General features: G+C 35.5%; 1 protein-coding gene across 1 annotated transcript; it reads right to left on the bottom strand.

The window, feature by feature from the left end:
* Positions 1 to 13,708: 13,708 nt before the first annotated feature.
* On the bottom strand, positions 13,709 to 15,110 carry LOC141553008 (olfactory receptor 6B1-like). The gene is made up of 2 exons (XM_074284876.1): positions 15,021 to 15,110; positions 13,709 to 14,686 (listed from the first exon to the last, which is right to left on the bottom strand). The coding sequence occupies exons 1-2, from the start codon at positions 15,108 to 15,110 to the stop codon at positions 13,709 to 13,711; spliced, it is 1,068 nt and encodes a 355-aa protein (XP_074140977.1).
* Positions 15,111 to 15,543: the final 433 nt, after the last annotated feature.

Raw genomic sequence — 15,543 nt, 5'->3', positions numbered from 1 at the left:
CTCTAGCACAGGATGCTAGGAGTTCATGTAGCACAAGTTATCAGCTTTTAGATTTTTTGTTGGGTCCTGTGCTAGTCTTAGAATAGGACATGAATAATCAGAAAGGGATAATGATATGTGTCAAATTTAGCATAAAAACACATCTGAACCTTAATTACTGAGCTTACTACAATAATTTTGAAGGGAAAGCTTAATAGATTATCTTTGGTGGTAGTTTTGAGGATGTAACCCATTTTATAAATATTCTTAGTTTCATATACATGGCATATGAACTGAATGCCTCTTCCAGGGGAGGATCATATTCAGGGCTACATAATCCAAAAACAAAGAGGAGTACAAAGGAGTGTAAGATCACCACAGTGAACAATTGCAAGTTCCCAGAAATTTATCTCATTGTTTATTTGTACACTTCTTTCTAAACTTTCGTAAACTTCTTTCCAAATAAACTGGATTATTTGTCCAAAACCACACTTCTTGTAGTGGTTGGGACAGGAATTCAGCTGCTCTGACTCTATTCAGCTGTTCTTAAATTATTTGGACCTCTTCACATTCTTAAAAATTATTGAGGAAAGTAAAATAGACTTTTGGGACAGGATAAAAAGAGAAAGAGACAGTGACAGAGAGAGATACACAGACAGAAAAAGAAAGAGAAGAAAATGGGATGGATGGAAGTACAAAGTTAGGAATCATAACTGTGAACATGAAACAGAACTGGATAGCAGAATGTATTAAAAAACAGGATCCACCATATGTGGCTTTCTAGAAACACATTCAAAACAGAAAGACACAAAGTTAAAATAAAGATTGGAGCACAGAAATTATCATGTTTCAGCTGAAGCAAAAAATAAATCAAGGGTAGCAATGCAAAAGCATTAAAAGTTAACTAATAAAAACATGATCAGGGAAATTATATTTTTCTCAAAATGGACTACAGACAATGAAGTAATATAAGAAATTTTAACAGCAAGTTTCTCTGAAAAGACCTCATTTTCCAAATATATACTGAGATTGCAACTGATTCAAAATAATGAAAATAAGAGTCATTCCCCAATTGATAAGTGGTCAAAGGATATAAACAAGCAAGTTTCAGAAAAATAAATCATAGTAATTATAGTCATATGAAAAAATATTCTAACAATATTGATTAGAGAAATGCAACTTAAGGTAACTCTGATATATTACCTGAGGTACTAAATGCTGGAGAAGATGAAGGACAATAGGTATACTAATAAATTACTGGTGGAGCAGGCCAACTGATCCAACCATTCTGGACAACAATTTGGAATTATGTCCAGAAGTGTATAAAAACTATGCATACCCTTGACCCAGCAGTACCACTACTAAGTCTATATTCCAAAGAGATCAAAGAAAAAGGAAGATGATCTATACACACAAAAATATTTATGACAATTCTTTTTGTTGTAGCAAAGAACTTGAAAATGAGAGGTTGCTCATCAATTGGGAGATAACTGAACAAGTTGTGGCATATGATTGTGATGGAGTACTGTTGGGCTATAGGACACAACACAGAAAAAAACAATACATCAGTATAACAATAAGTATGGCAAATGCGGGTGATTTCAGAAAACAAACCATGACAAGACTTATCTATATAAATTGATGCAAAGTGAAGGGAGAGGAAACAGAGGTTGTCATGTATTATAAACAGCGATAGGCTGTAAAAGATTTGATTATTCCGATCGACATTACGATCCAATGCAATACAAAGGGGCTTGATAATAAAATTATCTACTTTCAAAGAGATTGATGAATTCTGAGTGCAAAGTGAAATATAATTTTCTTACTTTATTTTTCTTGCTTTTTTGAACTATAGCTAACATAAAAGCATGTTTTGCACTAATTTGTATGAATAATTGATATATTGCTTATCTTCTCAGTGAGTTTGGGAAGGGATGGAGGAAGGGAGAGAATTAGGAACTTAAAATTTAAAAAGATATTAAAAATAAAAAAAATAAAATATTTTAAAAAGTAGAAATGAGATAGTAAGTCATTCACTCTTCAAAATAATTATTGAAGATTCCAAAGAGCTTTTGATATATTTATTGATATTATCAAATTAAAATATAAGTATCATTATGAAAATAATTTTGACATCATGGATTTCCTGAAAATGTGTCAGGGGCTTTTAGGGGTTGTTGGTCCATCCTTTCAGAACCTTTCAGAACTGCTGCATTATGGAGATGAATATGATCGGAATAATCAAATCTTTTACAGCCTATCGCTGTTTATAATACATGACAACCTCTGTTTCCTCTCCCTTCACTTTGCATCAATTTATATAGATAAGTCTTGTCATGGTTTGTTTTCTGAAATCACCCGCATTTGCCATACTTATTGTTATACTGATGTATTGTTTTTTTCTGTGTTGTGTCCTATAGCCCAACAGTACTCCATCACAATCATATGCCACAACTTGTTCAGTTATCTCCCTATGAGTTATATAAAAGCAAAAGAAGTCAACAAAAAGAATCCAAAATTGTAGTTTTGGTTTAAAAAAGAGAATTTGCATGATATCATAAGTGATGACAATCAGAGTTCATGGAAATATGAAAAACTGATATAGGGAAGAATATCTTCTAGTTTCAACTACAGAATTGCTTAAAGGTTTTCAAGGCAATTTCTTTTGCAGTCACTTGTATCTGAACCTGGCCTTTTGCTGTTCCTTACTCTCTCAGTCTCTTTACAAAAGCTGTCCCCTTATACTCAGAATGCTTTCCTTCCCTTACCTCTGCCTCTTAGAACTTTTGGTTTTCTTCAGAGTTTAAATGAATAAAACTGCCTACATGAAATACTCCCCAATTCTCTACCTCCTAGTGCTCTCATCTTAATTACCTTGGATTTATTTTGTATGTTCTTCTTTTGTACAAACTTAGATGTAGTCATGTTTTTGTCCTTGGTTGAATGTGAGACCCTAGGTAAGTCACTTAACATAGCTTCAGTTTCCTTATCTGTTAAATGAGCTGAAAAAGGAAATGACAAACATCCCAGTATCTCTGCCAAGAATTCCCTAAATGGGATCACAAAGGGTCAGACATGACTGAAACCACTGAACAACAATATGCTCTTTGAGAGCAGTTTCATTTTTATTTTTGCAGCTCCACCATCCAAAAAAATGCTTGACATAATGCTAAATAAATTCATGCTGATACATTGATTGTCAGATATTCTTTGCCAAATGATTCAGATAAAAGCAGCTGTTTCTGAACTTCTAAGTGTAACTTTTATAAGTCCAAGAGAAAAATAAAGTGAAAAATATTACTAAGATATGGAAAGAACTTTGTGTTTAGTTGATGTCTATTTCTGGGAGTTTTATCCTAAAAGCTGGCATTGATGTGGCACTTCAAAGATGGCAAGGCGGTGTGCATGTATTATTGAAGTGTGCTTTACAGAGCCCCCCCCATGCGGGGGTGCCAGAAATATACAGTATGGACTAGCTCTTTGGAGGATCTTGAGACCAGCCAGTCCTTGGTCTTAGTGGAGGAGCGAAGAAGGCAGGAGGGCCACAAGGATGATCAAAGATGGAGTCCTTTATTTCAAGTCCTCTCAGCCCTTAAATACCTTAGTATGATTATATCACCACAGCCCACTGAGCATGTGCCAACTAGAGAACCATTACATCATCACATCACACTGGGCAAGTGCTAACTATAAGTACCCTGCTATTGATATGTAAATGATTCTACTGTAAGTATCCCTTGCTTCAAGTAGAACACTGGTGGTCACGTCCTCCTTGACTTCTCAGGAAGGATGAGAGGCCTTAGGGAAGATGGGGAGCGGAACCAGACATTGTCAGCAGGTTCCCTCTGGGCTGAAGGGTCTTATACCTCACCCAGGGTTCCCCCACTGTCTGTGGCCCTCTACATATTATCTCATTGATCCTCACAAATATAGATATTGTTATTTCTTTCATTTTGCAGTTGAGGAAGCAGTGAGTCAAAGAGATTAAGTTAATTATTCATAGCCCCAAAACCAGTAAGTATTAGAGGTGGCATTCAAACCATATCTTTCTTATTCCAATTGAAAAGGTATTGTTAGAACTTAAGAGTAAACTCTATTAATTAGTGTGTTTCTAACACACACACACACACATAATCTCTTTCTCCCTTAGATCTCTTTAATTTTCTCATTCCCTTTCTCTCTCTTTCTTCTCTCTCTTTTTGTTTCTGTCTTATTTTCTCTGTTTCTGTCTCTCTCTCCTCCTCCCATCTCTTCTTCTCCCTTTCTTTCTGCCCCTTACCCTTGTTTTTTATGTTATACATGTTCAATTCTTTTATACATATTTCCACAACTATCATGTTGCACAAGAAAAATCAGATCAAAAAGGAAAAAAATATGAAAAAGAAAACAAAGAGCAAGTAGACAACAACAAAAAGAATGAAAATACTATGTTGTGATCCACACTTAGTCCCCACAGTCCTCTGTCTTAGAGCAGATGGCTCTCTCCATCATAGAACCAGTGGAACAGGCCTGAACCATCTCATTGTTGAAGAGATCCACATCCATCAGAAATGATCATTGCATATTCTTTTTGCAGTGTGCAATGATCTCCTGGTTATGCTCATTTCCCTCAGCATCAGTTCCTGTAACTTTCTCCAGCCCTCTCTGTATTCATCCTGTTGGTCATTTCTTACAGAACAATAATATTTCATAACATTCATATACTACAATTTATTCAGCCATTCCTCAAATGAGTGACATCCACTCAGTTTTCAGTTCCTTGCCACTATAATGATGGCTGTCACAAACATTTTTTGCACATGTGGGTCCCTTCCCCTTTATGATCTCTTTGGATTATAAGCCCAGTAGAAATACTGCTGAATCAAAGTTTGATACCCTTTTTTAAAACAAAATATATTTCAGCTTTACTGTCAATAATCAATAAAATAACAGGTCTCACAGACAGTTGTATCAATTTTTACATTTATACAAGGTTTTTAAATGACATTATTTCATACAGAATCAAACATCTAGTAACATATGACAAGGCCAAATACTCATTTAATTAATTATAAGATATAATTATTACACATTTTCAAATTGAAAACAGCAAAATATTTCATACTTGATCTATGCTTATGGCTTCTATTGATCACTTACTTTGATTATAGAAATTTTCTATTAGAGGAAAAAGCAGGGGCGAATATAATACTATAAAACTGATTTTCAGGGCCTCAGGCTGAGGGCACAGTTTGACAACAAATCATATAGTAACAATCCCATGTTAGCCAATTAAGCTCTCACATGGTAGTTTACTAATTTAATAATTTATTAGATAATCATTTCCAAATTCAAAACTCAAAACAATGTTATAATCCCAAGAGATTTCATCTCAATAGGAAGTTTCACCAATCAGATTTTAAATCCTAAATTATCTCTACTATGTGACTGAAGAGCAAGAAAGCTATAGATCATATTCATTAAACAATGAGACCATGATGCCCTAAATAAATATTAGATGATTTGCTGAATGGGCTTTGAAATAACCACTTTCAGAGAATTTGAAGTTAATCAGAAATCTAACAAACTTCTGTTGGAAGTTCCTTGTATTAACATGTTTAACATGTATTGGGTCGCTTGCCCACTTCAAGGGGGAAAGGAGAGTAAAAATAGAATACAGGGTTTTATAGGTCTTAGTGTCAAAAATTATCCATGTATATATTTTGAAAATAACAAGTTAAAGTTTAAAAAAAGTTGCTTGTCTTACTAAGTGGTTGAACCTTTGGCATAATGTTACAAATGATTTTGCCTTAAAACAACTACAGACTTAAAATTAAGAAAAAAAATTTCAGTTATTAACATCATGCAAATGTAAGGTATTCCTTTAAACAATAAAAACAATTAAAGTTAAAGTAATTTAATTTAACTAGCAAGGGGGGTGGCAGAAGTGAGTGAGTTTTTTTCTCTCTCACTTCTAAGAAATGGCCCACACTCAGTGAGGGAGGAGTGGGCTAAATCTTCACCTTTCCAAGTCAACAGATCTTTCCCTTTCTCCTTCCCCTTCCCCCAAGCCACGTGGTATCTCTCCTAACTCCCACTATGCTTTCTGACCCTACTTCTTATAGCTAACTCTTTTAGGGTGCTAAGTCTCTTTCAGGATTTAGCCTGCTCTGGACATGCACCAGCCTCCCCGGGTGTTTCCTTTCTCCTGGCAAAGACAAGTTCCACTAAGGAATTTTCCCTTTCCATTATTAATTATTAAAACTCCTTTCGATTTTCTCCCACCCTATTTCATATTTATCATTCCTGGTGTTTATTCTATCCCTATTATTTTTGGGTCCTAGAACTACATCTTTTGGCGCTAGCCAAAATATCCCACTCCTTTCTGCAACAACCTATCACATCTATAATCCCTAACAATTTTAGGTTTCAATATTATGACAGTAACCTCAAATAACTTTAATTAATGATATTTCACAATTTTCATAAGTGACAGCCAAATAGACATAATACAGCTTATCACAAAAATTGATAGGAATCTCATGCAATGTATAGTAATTTCCAATTTTAACATACATGCCAATTGAAAAAAAATTATTTTAAAAATCAATACTTTAGCTTGTGAGATTCTAAATGGATGTCCCATTAAAACTATAAATTGTTTTTGCAAATTAATCTTTCTTTTCCCTTGTTGAGGGGAAAGAAGAGTTTTCTTCCAAAATATGACCTAAATTACTGTATGTTTAAAATTTTTTGTATTGTTTATTTTTCTATTTTTCTTGATGCCTTTAGATTTTTTTCTCTTTTTATTAAAGCTTTTTATTTACAAAACATATGCATGGGTAATTTTTCAACATTGACCCTTGCAAAGCCTTCTGTTCAAAATTATCCTCTCCTTCCCTTCATCCCCTCCTCTAGATGACAGGTAATCCAATACATGTTAAATATGTTAAAACATATGTTAAATCGAATATATGTATACATATTTATACAGTCATCTTGCTGAATAAGAAAAAATTGGATCAATAAGGAAAAAAAACTGAGAAAGAAAACAAAATGCAAGCAAACAAGAGAAAGAATGAGAATTCTATGTTGTAGTCCACATTCAGCTTCCACAGTTCTCTTTTTGGGTTTCATCACAAGATCATTGGAACTGGTTTGAATCTTATCATTGCTGAAGAGAGCCAGATCTATTGGAATTGATCATTGTATAATCTTGTTCTTGCCATGTATAATGATCTCCTGATTCTGCTCATTTCCCTTAGCATCAGTTCATGTAAGTCTCTCCAGGCCTTTCTGAAATCATCCTGCTGGTAGTTTCTTTTAGAACAATAATATTCCTTAACATTCATATACCACAATTTATTCAGCCATTCTCCAATTGATGGGCATTCACTCAGTTTCCAGTTTCTGGCCACTACAAAGGGGGCTGCCACAAACATTTTTGCACATACAGGTCCCTTTCTCTCCTTTCAGATCTCTTTGGGATGTAAGCCCAGTAGTACTGGGTCAAACGGTATGCACAGTTTGATAATTTGTTGAGCATAGTTCCAAACTGCTCTCCAGAATGATTGGATCTGTTCACAATTCCACCAACAATGTATCAGTGCCCCAGTTTTCCCACATCCCCTCCAACATTCGTCATTATCTTTTCCTCTCATCTCAGCCAATCTGACAGGTGTGTAGTGGTGTCTGAGTTGTCTTAATTTGCATTTCTCTGATCAATAGTGATTTTGAGGGGCAGCTACGTGGCACAGTGGATATAGTACCAGCTCTGAAGTCAACAGGACCAGAGTTCAAATTTGATCTCAGACACTTAACACTTCCTGGCTGTGTGACCCTGGGCAAGTCATTTAACCCCAATTGCCTCAGCAAAAAACCAAAGAAACAACACAGTGATTTTGAATATCTTTTCATGTAACTAAAATGGCTTTAATTTCTTCATCTTAAAATTATCTGTTAATATCCTTTGACCATTTATCAATTGAAGAATGGCTTGAATTCTTATAAATTTGAATTAGTTCTCTATATATTTTAGAAATGAGACCCTTATCAGAATTTCTTAAATATAAAGAAACTCCCAATTTATTGCTTATTTTCTAATCTTGTCTGAATTAGTTTGGTTTGTACAAAAAACTTTTTAAGTTAATGTAATCAAAATTATCCATTTTATATTCAGTAATGTATTCCAGGTCTTTGTCTACAAATTCCTTCCTTCTCCACAGATCTGAGAGGTAACTATCTTTTGTTCTTTTAACTTGCTTATAATATGACTTTTTATGTCTAAATCATGAACTCATTTCGACCTTATCTTGGTATATTGTGTTAGGTGTAGGCCAATGTCTAGTTTCTGCCATACTAATGTCCAATTTTCCTAGCAGTTTTTGTCAAATAATTAGACCCTTGTATTTCTGTATCTATTTTTTCTGAATCTCTCCTCTTTCACACTTTACAATGATTCTCCCTATCTTACTTAGGCCGGATGTGTAGCTGCTCACCTCCCCTGCTGATCATCACAGAAGTTTGACCTATTTTGTTTCTACCTTGGTATAGACCATTTAATTCTTCCTTAAGCAGCCTGGTAAATGTGATTCCCAGGAGCTCACCATACTGGTGCTACATTTAGTGTGAATTCAACATCAATTTTAGTTCTACTTTAGTTCAAAACTCTCTCACACAAATAATCCATTAGCTTTAGTCTCCCATAGTAGTTTGGATTACAGATATGGATTACTAAACTTAGATCACATGATTAATTAAAATATGACACACAATACTTTTATGAACAAAGTTATTTGTATTGCATTTTTATTTCCTTAAAGTGACAAAGTGATTTTAGATATGTAAGAATGCTTTAAAATATACATTTTGTATATTTCCATATTTTTTCCCTCAAAGATTCTGCAAAAAATACATTTCTGGAAAATTTACATTTTCATATAAAATATATAAAAAGATTGATCAGAAGAGCCTCTGATAAAATTTTCTTGGAAACTCCATCTGTCCTCCATAACAATAAAATGAATCCCATTCCTCGCCCTCCCCCCCCCAACTGTCCCCTCCCTCCTCCTCCCCCCGCCTTTTTAAGAAATTCACATTTACATAACTTACTCATTGCCAGGAACTTTTGGAAGTGGGATATGACCAAATCTGAGACATGGAAAGGTTTTTTATGAAGAGCATTTAGAAAGAGCTCCTTTACTTATGGATGAGGATGAAGTCCTTCATCCAGGTGAAGTATATTTTTCCAAACTCTCACAGGGAGTTCTAACAAAGCCTGGATGGAAAGGCTTTATACAACTGCAAGGTCAAGGCTCTTTCCATTTAATCACTTGAGAGGGAGTGCATTGAAGGGGAAAGAATGCTGGACATAGCACCCCAGGAGAGAGGGAAGGGAAGTGAGCAAATATTCATTAAGTGCCTAACATGTGCCAAGCACTTTTAAATTATTGTTTGATTTGATTGCTATTACAATCTCTATTTTATAATTAGGGGAAACTGAGGCAGATAGCAGTTAAGGTTAAAACACAGGGTCACAAAACTAATAATAAGTGGCTGAGATTAGATCTGGACTCTGGTTTTTTTGATCCATATCCAGCACAGAATGCACTGTGTAATTTAGATGAAAATAATATAATGTGTTTGCACTATGGAATGCATGAAAGAGAAGTAAACAGGTCTGAAAAGTAAGTTGGGATTCCAAATGCAGAGGGTTTTGAATACCTGGATAAGAAAGTGATATTTTATTTTGAGGTACTGGGGAGTCATTGAATATTTTTAACAGTGGAATGATATGATCAGATTGATCATTATTAGCACCCACGCATTTTGCTAAATGAAAGGTGATTTTCAAAGTGAGCCAATGGAGAAGAAGGAACCATTTTGATAGTCAGACCTATAAATGCTCATAGAAGAAATATAAAGGAGGAGATGGGCATATATCTATTATGAAAAATGTTAGATAGATGATTGGATGCAGGCCAGGGCAACTTATTGATAAACACATCATTTATGTCATTGGTTAAAAAAGGTATTGAACAGCAGAAGCCCAAGGATAGATTCCTGGGATACTGTATTAAAGACTCTCATTGAGAGTAGTATCCATCCTTCTACCCACTCATCCATCCTTTTATCATCCATCTATATTTTTTCCCCAATTACATGTTAATGCAATTTAAAAACATTTTTAAAGTTTGAATTCCAAATTCTATCCATTTCTCCATGTTTTTTAAAAGAATTTTTGGTAGATTTTCTTTAAATGGGTCAACCTAGTGTCACCCTTTCAATAGTCTTAAGAACACAAAAGAGGATTTTGTTGGTTTTATTTTTTTCCATCTAAGAATACTGTTTCCTTTCATGATCTGATTCACTTACTTGACATTCCCTCCAAGTTTCCAGCTAGGGAACACTTCCAGATTCACTTATTAATACAACACAAGCAACACCAGTTCAAGGTATAAAGAATTTTTCTCATGAATGTTCTTTAACATCCTGGTAAGTTATTAAATACCATATAGATTATTAAGTCAGGGTAGTGTGATGGACTGAACCTGTGACCTTGAGGAAGCTGTTTCAATTCCTCTAAACCTTAACAATGGGCAACTAACTAGTAGATGGAGTTAGAAAGACCTGAGTTCAAATTTGACTTCAGACAAGTTACTTAAGCCTGTTTACCTCAGTTTTCTCATCTGTAAAATGAGCTGGAGAAGAAAATGGCAAGTCATTCCAGTATCTTTGCCAAAAAACACCTGAAATGGAGTCATGAAGGCTCAGGATTGAAACAATACCATCGGCAGCAACAAAATCTCAGCTCCCAAATCTTGCTTCTCAGGATTATTGGGGGACTCAAATGAAATAAGGACTGCAAAAGTGTTTTTGAAAAATAATTTTTTTCTTTTACCTATAGTGGTACAAATAGGATGGTATAGTAATGAGAGAGAACATCGGGGTCATCTAGTACAACTCTTAATTAACAGTAGTGGAAACTGAGACATAGAGAAAAGTGATGTAACTTGCCTTATGTCACACAAGGTGAAAGCAGAAGAGCTGAGATTTTGATCCAGGTTCTCTAATTCCAAATCCGATCTGCACAGACATAGTCATGGCCATTAGATTTGGAAATGTATATGTGTATAATATATATGTATATTTATATCATACATTCACACATAAAAAAGTGTGTATGTGCACACATGTGTGGGTAAGATCTAAGTATTGATTTTGCATCCTCTTACCATCTGTGTGACCATCAGCAAGTCATTCATTTTCTCTAATCTTAGTTCTCTCTTCTGCAAAAAAAATAATAATAACAAAATGTACTTCATATTATTGTTAGCAAAAATCAAATTACATAGTGTATGTTCTTTATAGACAGAAAGCTTGCCCAATTTATCTTTATTCTACCTTCAATGTCTCTCATTGATTCTGGCAATAGGCAAGCTTTAAAAAGACTTATATAATTGGTAAAAAAGGGAATGAATAGGAAAGATCCTTTGAAAACTCCAAAGCATCTATAAATATCACCAGGACTAGGATCATATAGCCTGAGAGCTGGAAAGCATTTAAAGTTCCAGCTAGTTCAAATTGCTTATTTTATAGATGAGAAAATTGAGACCCAGAGTGGTTTAGTTGGCCATCATGCCAAAGCTATAATTTGAACAAAGACTTTCTAATTCCAAATCTAGCATTTTCTCCACTGTACTATACTTCTCTTCTCCTTTTTCTTTTTCTTCCTCTCCTCTACTTTTTCATCCCTCTCTTCTTCATTTTCTTTTTTCTTTCCCTTTATCACCTCTTCCTCCTTTTATTCCCATTTTCCTCTCTCTTTTCCCTTTTTCCCTCTCTTTTCTTCTTACCTATCTTCTTTCCTCTTCTATATATTATTCACCTAGGGTAAGAATCACAAATTTGGGCCCAGAAAAATACCATGAAGTACTTTCTCAGCTAAGGAAAGTAGAGTGGGAGAAAGGGGAAACAGACACATGTGTGAGATTGGATCTAGAGAGGCCATCACATGATAGGAATAAGCAAGGTGGAGCAGGAGAGTAAGTAACTCATTCTAATCATCTGGTATGTCCTGATTGTAATTTCTTTCTTTTTTTTTCTTTTCAATAGTATTTTATTTTTCCAACTACATATAAAGATAGTTTGCAACATTCATTTTTGTAAGATTTTTGAGCTCCTAATTTTTTCTCCCTTTTTCCACCTCTCCCCTCCCCAAGATAGAAAACAATTTGATATAGATTATACATGTACAATTGTTTTAAACATTTATGTATTAGTTATCTCATGAAAGAAAAATCATAGCAAAAGGGAAAAACTATGAGAAATTTTAAAAAATGAAAAATCTTCATTCAGTTCCTGTAATTTTCTCTCTAGATGGCATTTTCCATCTCAAGGCTATTGAAATTGTCTTAGATCCAATTGTCTTTGAGAAGAGCTAAGCCTATTGTAACTGAACACATAATCTTACTGTTATTATGTACAATGTATAATGTTTTCCTGGTTCTGCTCAGTTCACTTGGCATCTGTTTATCTAAGTCTTTCCAAGTGTTTCTGAAATCAGCCTGCCCATCTTTTCTTACAGACAACAGTGTTTCATTTCATTCAAATGCCACAATTTATAACCCAACCATTCCCCAAATTATGGGTACCCACTTAATTTCCGGTTTCTTAATGTCACAAAAGGAGCTGCTACAAATATTTTTTGTGCTTAGGAGCTCAAAATCTTACAAAAATGAATGTTGCATAGTTCAGATTGATCTCCAGAATCAATAACTAACTGTTCCTAATCAGAAACTATTTATTTTTGTTAATTTTATGCTAAGTCCAGTGCTGTTTAACTGATGAAGGACTCTAAATACCACAACATACCTCAAAATACCATAACAACCTTGTGAGGTAGGAAGTACAGATATTATGATCTCCAACTTAGAGATGGGGAAAGTGAGATTGAAGTTAAAGAGTCATGTGACTTAGCAGCCTTAATTCCAAAGAATTAATTTGGCCATAGCAGCCAAATTCCAAAGAATTGGAAATTGAGAGGATGCCCATCAATTGGAGAATGGAGGAACACATTATGTATATGAATGTTATGCAAAACTCTTGTTCTATAAGAAATGATGAACATACGTTTCAGAAAATTCCAAAAAGACTTACATGAACTGATGTTGAGTGAGGCGAGCAGAAGCGCAAGATCATTATGTACAGCAATAACAGCACTATGTGACAATCAACTATGATAGCCTGAGCTCTTCTCAACAGTACAATGATCCAAGACAATTCCAAAACAACCCCAATGAAAAATACCGTCCATATCCAGAGAAAGAACTATGTAATATGAATACAGGTCAAAGCATATTCTTTTCACTTTTTTTGTTCTTTGATTTTTGTTCCTTGTGTTTTTTCACCTTTTGTCCTGATTCTTCTTTTACAACATTACTAATGTAGAAATGTTTAACAGGATTGTACATGATAAACTTTATCATATTACTTGTCCTAGGGAGGGCAGGAGAAAGGGAGGGAGAGAGAAAAATTTGAAACTTAAAACTCTTGCAAAAATGAATATTGAAAACTATTTTTACATGTAACTGGAAAATACTATTAATTTAAAAAAATAATAAATTACATTAATAATTAAATTAAATAATTAAAATTAATAGAAAAGTCACACAGCTGCTAAGTGTCAGAGGTGGGATTCAAACTCAGGTCTTCTAGAAGTGGGATGACAACTCTCGAGCCCTCTTGCATCCTAGGAGACAGCATCCATCTTCTGTGATATCCTCTGTACTGTCCTCTTCAGAGCAACTTTCACCTCTGTGTTCCTCAGGCAGTAGATAATAGGGTTAAGGAGTGGGGTGAGCACAGTATAGACCACTGACACTAACTTATTATAATCAAAAGAGTAGATGGCCCGGGGCCGGGCATAGATGAAGAGTGAAGCTGAATAGAAAATGATTACTACAGCCAGGTGGGAGGCACAAGTGGAGAAGGCCTTCTGCTGTCCTGAAGTGGAGGGGATCTTCAAGACGGTGGAGATGATGGAGATGTAGGAGAAGATGGTCACTAGGAGGGGAACAATCAGGATGAGCAGGGCCAGGAGAAAGTCAATGAGCTCAGCCATGGACATATCAGTGCAGGCCAGGTTCAGTAATGGGGAGACATCGCAGAAAAAATGGTTCATTACATTGGGTCCACAGTAGCCAAGGCGTGAGATGAAAAAGACCTTCCCAAGGGATATGGTGAAACCGCTAAGCCAGGAGCTGGTGGCCAGCCGGAGACAGAGACCAGGAGCCATTATGGCTGGGTAGCGCAGTGGATTGCAGATCGCTACATAGCGGTCATATGCCATGACCCCCAGAAGGGCACACTCAGTGCAGGCCAGGGCTAGAAAGAAATAGAGTTGGGCCATACAGCCCATGAAGGAGATGCGCCCAAATTCAGGCTCCAGGAAGGTAAGCAGCATTTTGGGCACAGTGACAGAGATGTACCACATCTCCAGGAAGGACAGGTTACTGAGGAAGAGGTACATAGGCTTGTGGAGACAAGAGTTGACCTTGATCAGAGTGATGATAATGACATTTTCAATGATAGTCAAAGAGTAGACCAGCAGGAACAAGAGAAAGAGGGACAGGTGGAGTCCCATAGAACCTGGGAAGCCCAGGAGGATAAACTCAGTTACTTGTGTGTAATTATCCCATGTAAACATGACAGTGACGAAGTTTTCAGTCTAAAAGAGGAACAAAGACAGCGAATGTTAAACAAGTGGAGTACCTGGCAAAAAAGAACAGTAAAGTCATATCCACTGACCCACCTGAAGCCATGAGATAGACACTATGTATAATCCGGTTCTGATACTCGTTGGAATCAAAAAACTGGTTTCAAAACCCATAGCACAATAGTTCACATCCTCTTTGCTAGTAAAATGCAAACTCTTGAGAGCAAGGGATGTTTTATTTTTGATTTATTCTTTTTAGCATCTAATCATGGTGCCCTGCTTGCAATAAATCAATATATAAGCTTATATATTATTATACTCTCTTCATGAATTATTAGATAATCACTGTGAGTTGCTGGTAGCTGGTCATGTGTTGATGAACCTCTCTGGACTTGGCCAGAGTGGTCCTGAAAGGATATGTGAAGTCTACTGTCATGCTTGTGCTTTACTCAGAATCTGAGCTGAATTTAAATATGGTTAGCATTTCAATAGGTCAAGAGAAAGAGAGAGTTAGTAATAATAATATCAATCATAAGAACAATAATAACGACAACACTAACTCTAGAATCAAAGGCCAGGGATTAAAATCCCTCTGTTGACACTACAAAGTGAGACATTAGGCAAGTCATTTTTCCTTCTTGGGGGGTCTCAGTTTCCTCATCTAGAAACAGAGGTTTGGTTTAGCAGGACCCTAAACTCCTTGTCACTCTAAAGTTATAATCTCTCATTCTATCACAGCTCACATTGATATGTGGCTTTAAATTTATAAATCACTTTATTCACATTCCTTGAATTAGGTATCATGAGTATCATCGTTCCTCATCGGACAGATGGGGAAACTGAGGTTCAGAGACATGAAAGGATTTACC

Source organism: Sminthopsis crassicaudata, chromosome 2 (assembly GCF_048593235.1).
Source record: "Sminthopsis crassicaudata isolate SCR6 chromosome 2, ASM4859323v1, whole genome shotgun sequence".
Taxonomy (NCBI): Eukaryota; Metazoa; Chordata; class Mammalia; order Dasyuromorphia; family Dasyuridae; genus Sminthopsis; species Sminthopsis crassicaudata.
Note: the sequence above shows the minus strand (reverse complement) of the source record. Positions and strands in the feature narration are given on the sequence as shown.

Bases quoted from the DNA above. Each gene is read 5' to 3' on its own strand.
- LOC141553008 (XM_074284876.1), bottom strand. From the start codon at position 15,110: ATGACAGTAGACTTCACATATCCTTTCAGGACCACTCTGGCCAAGTCC. The intron at 14,687-15,020 runs GTGATTATCTAA...TTCCTCTTTTAG, and splicing joins CCAGCTACCAGCAACTCACA to ACTGAAAACTTCGTCACTGT.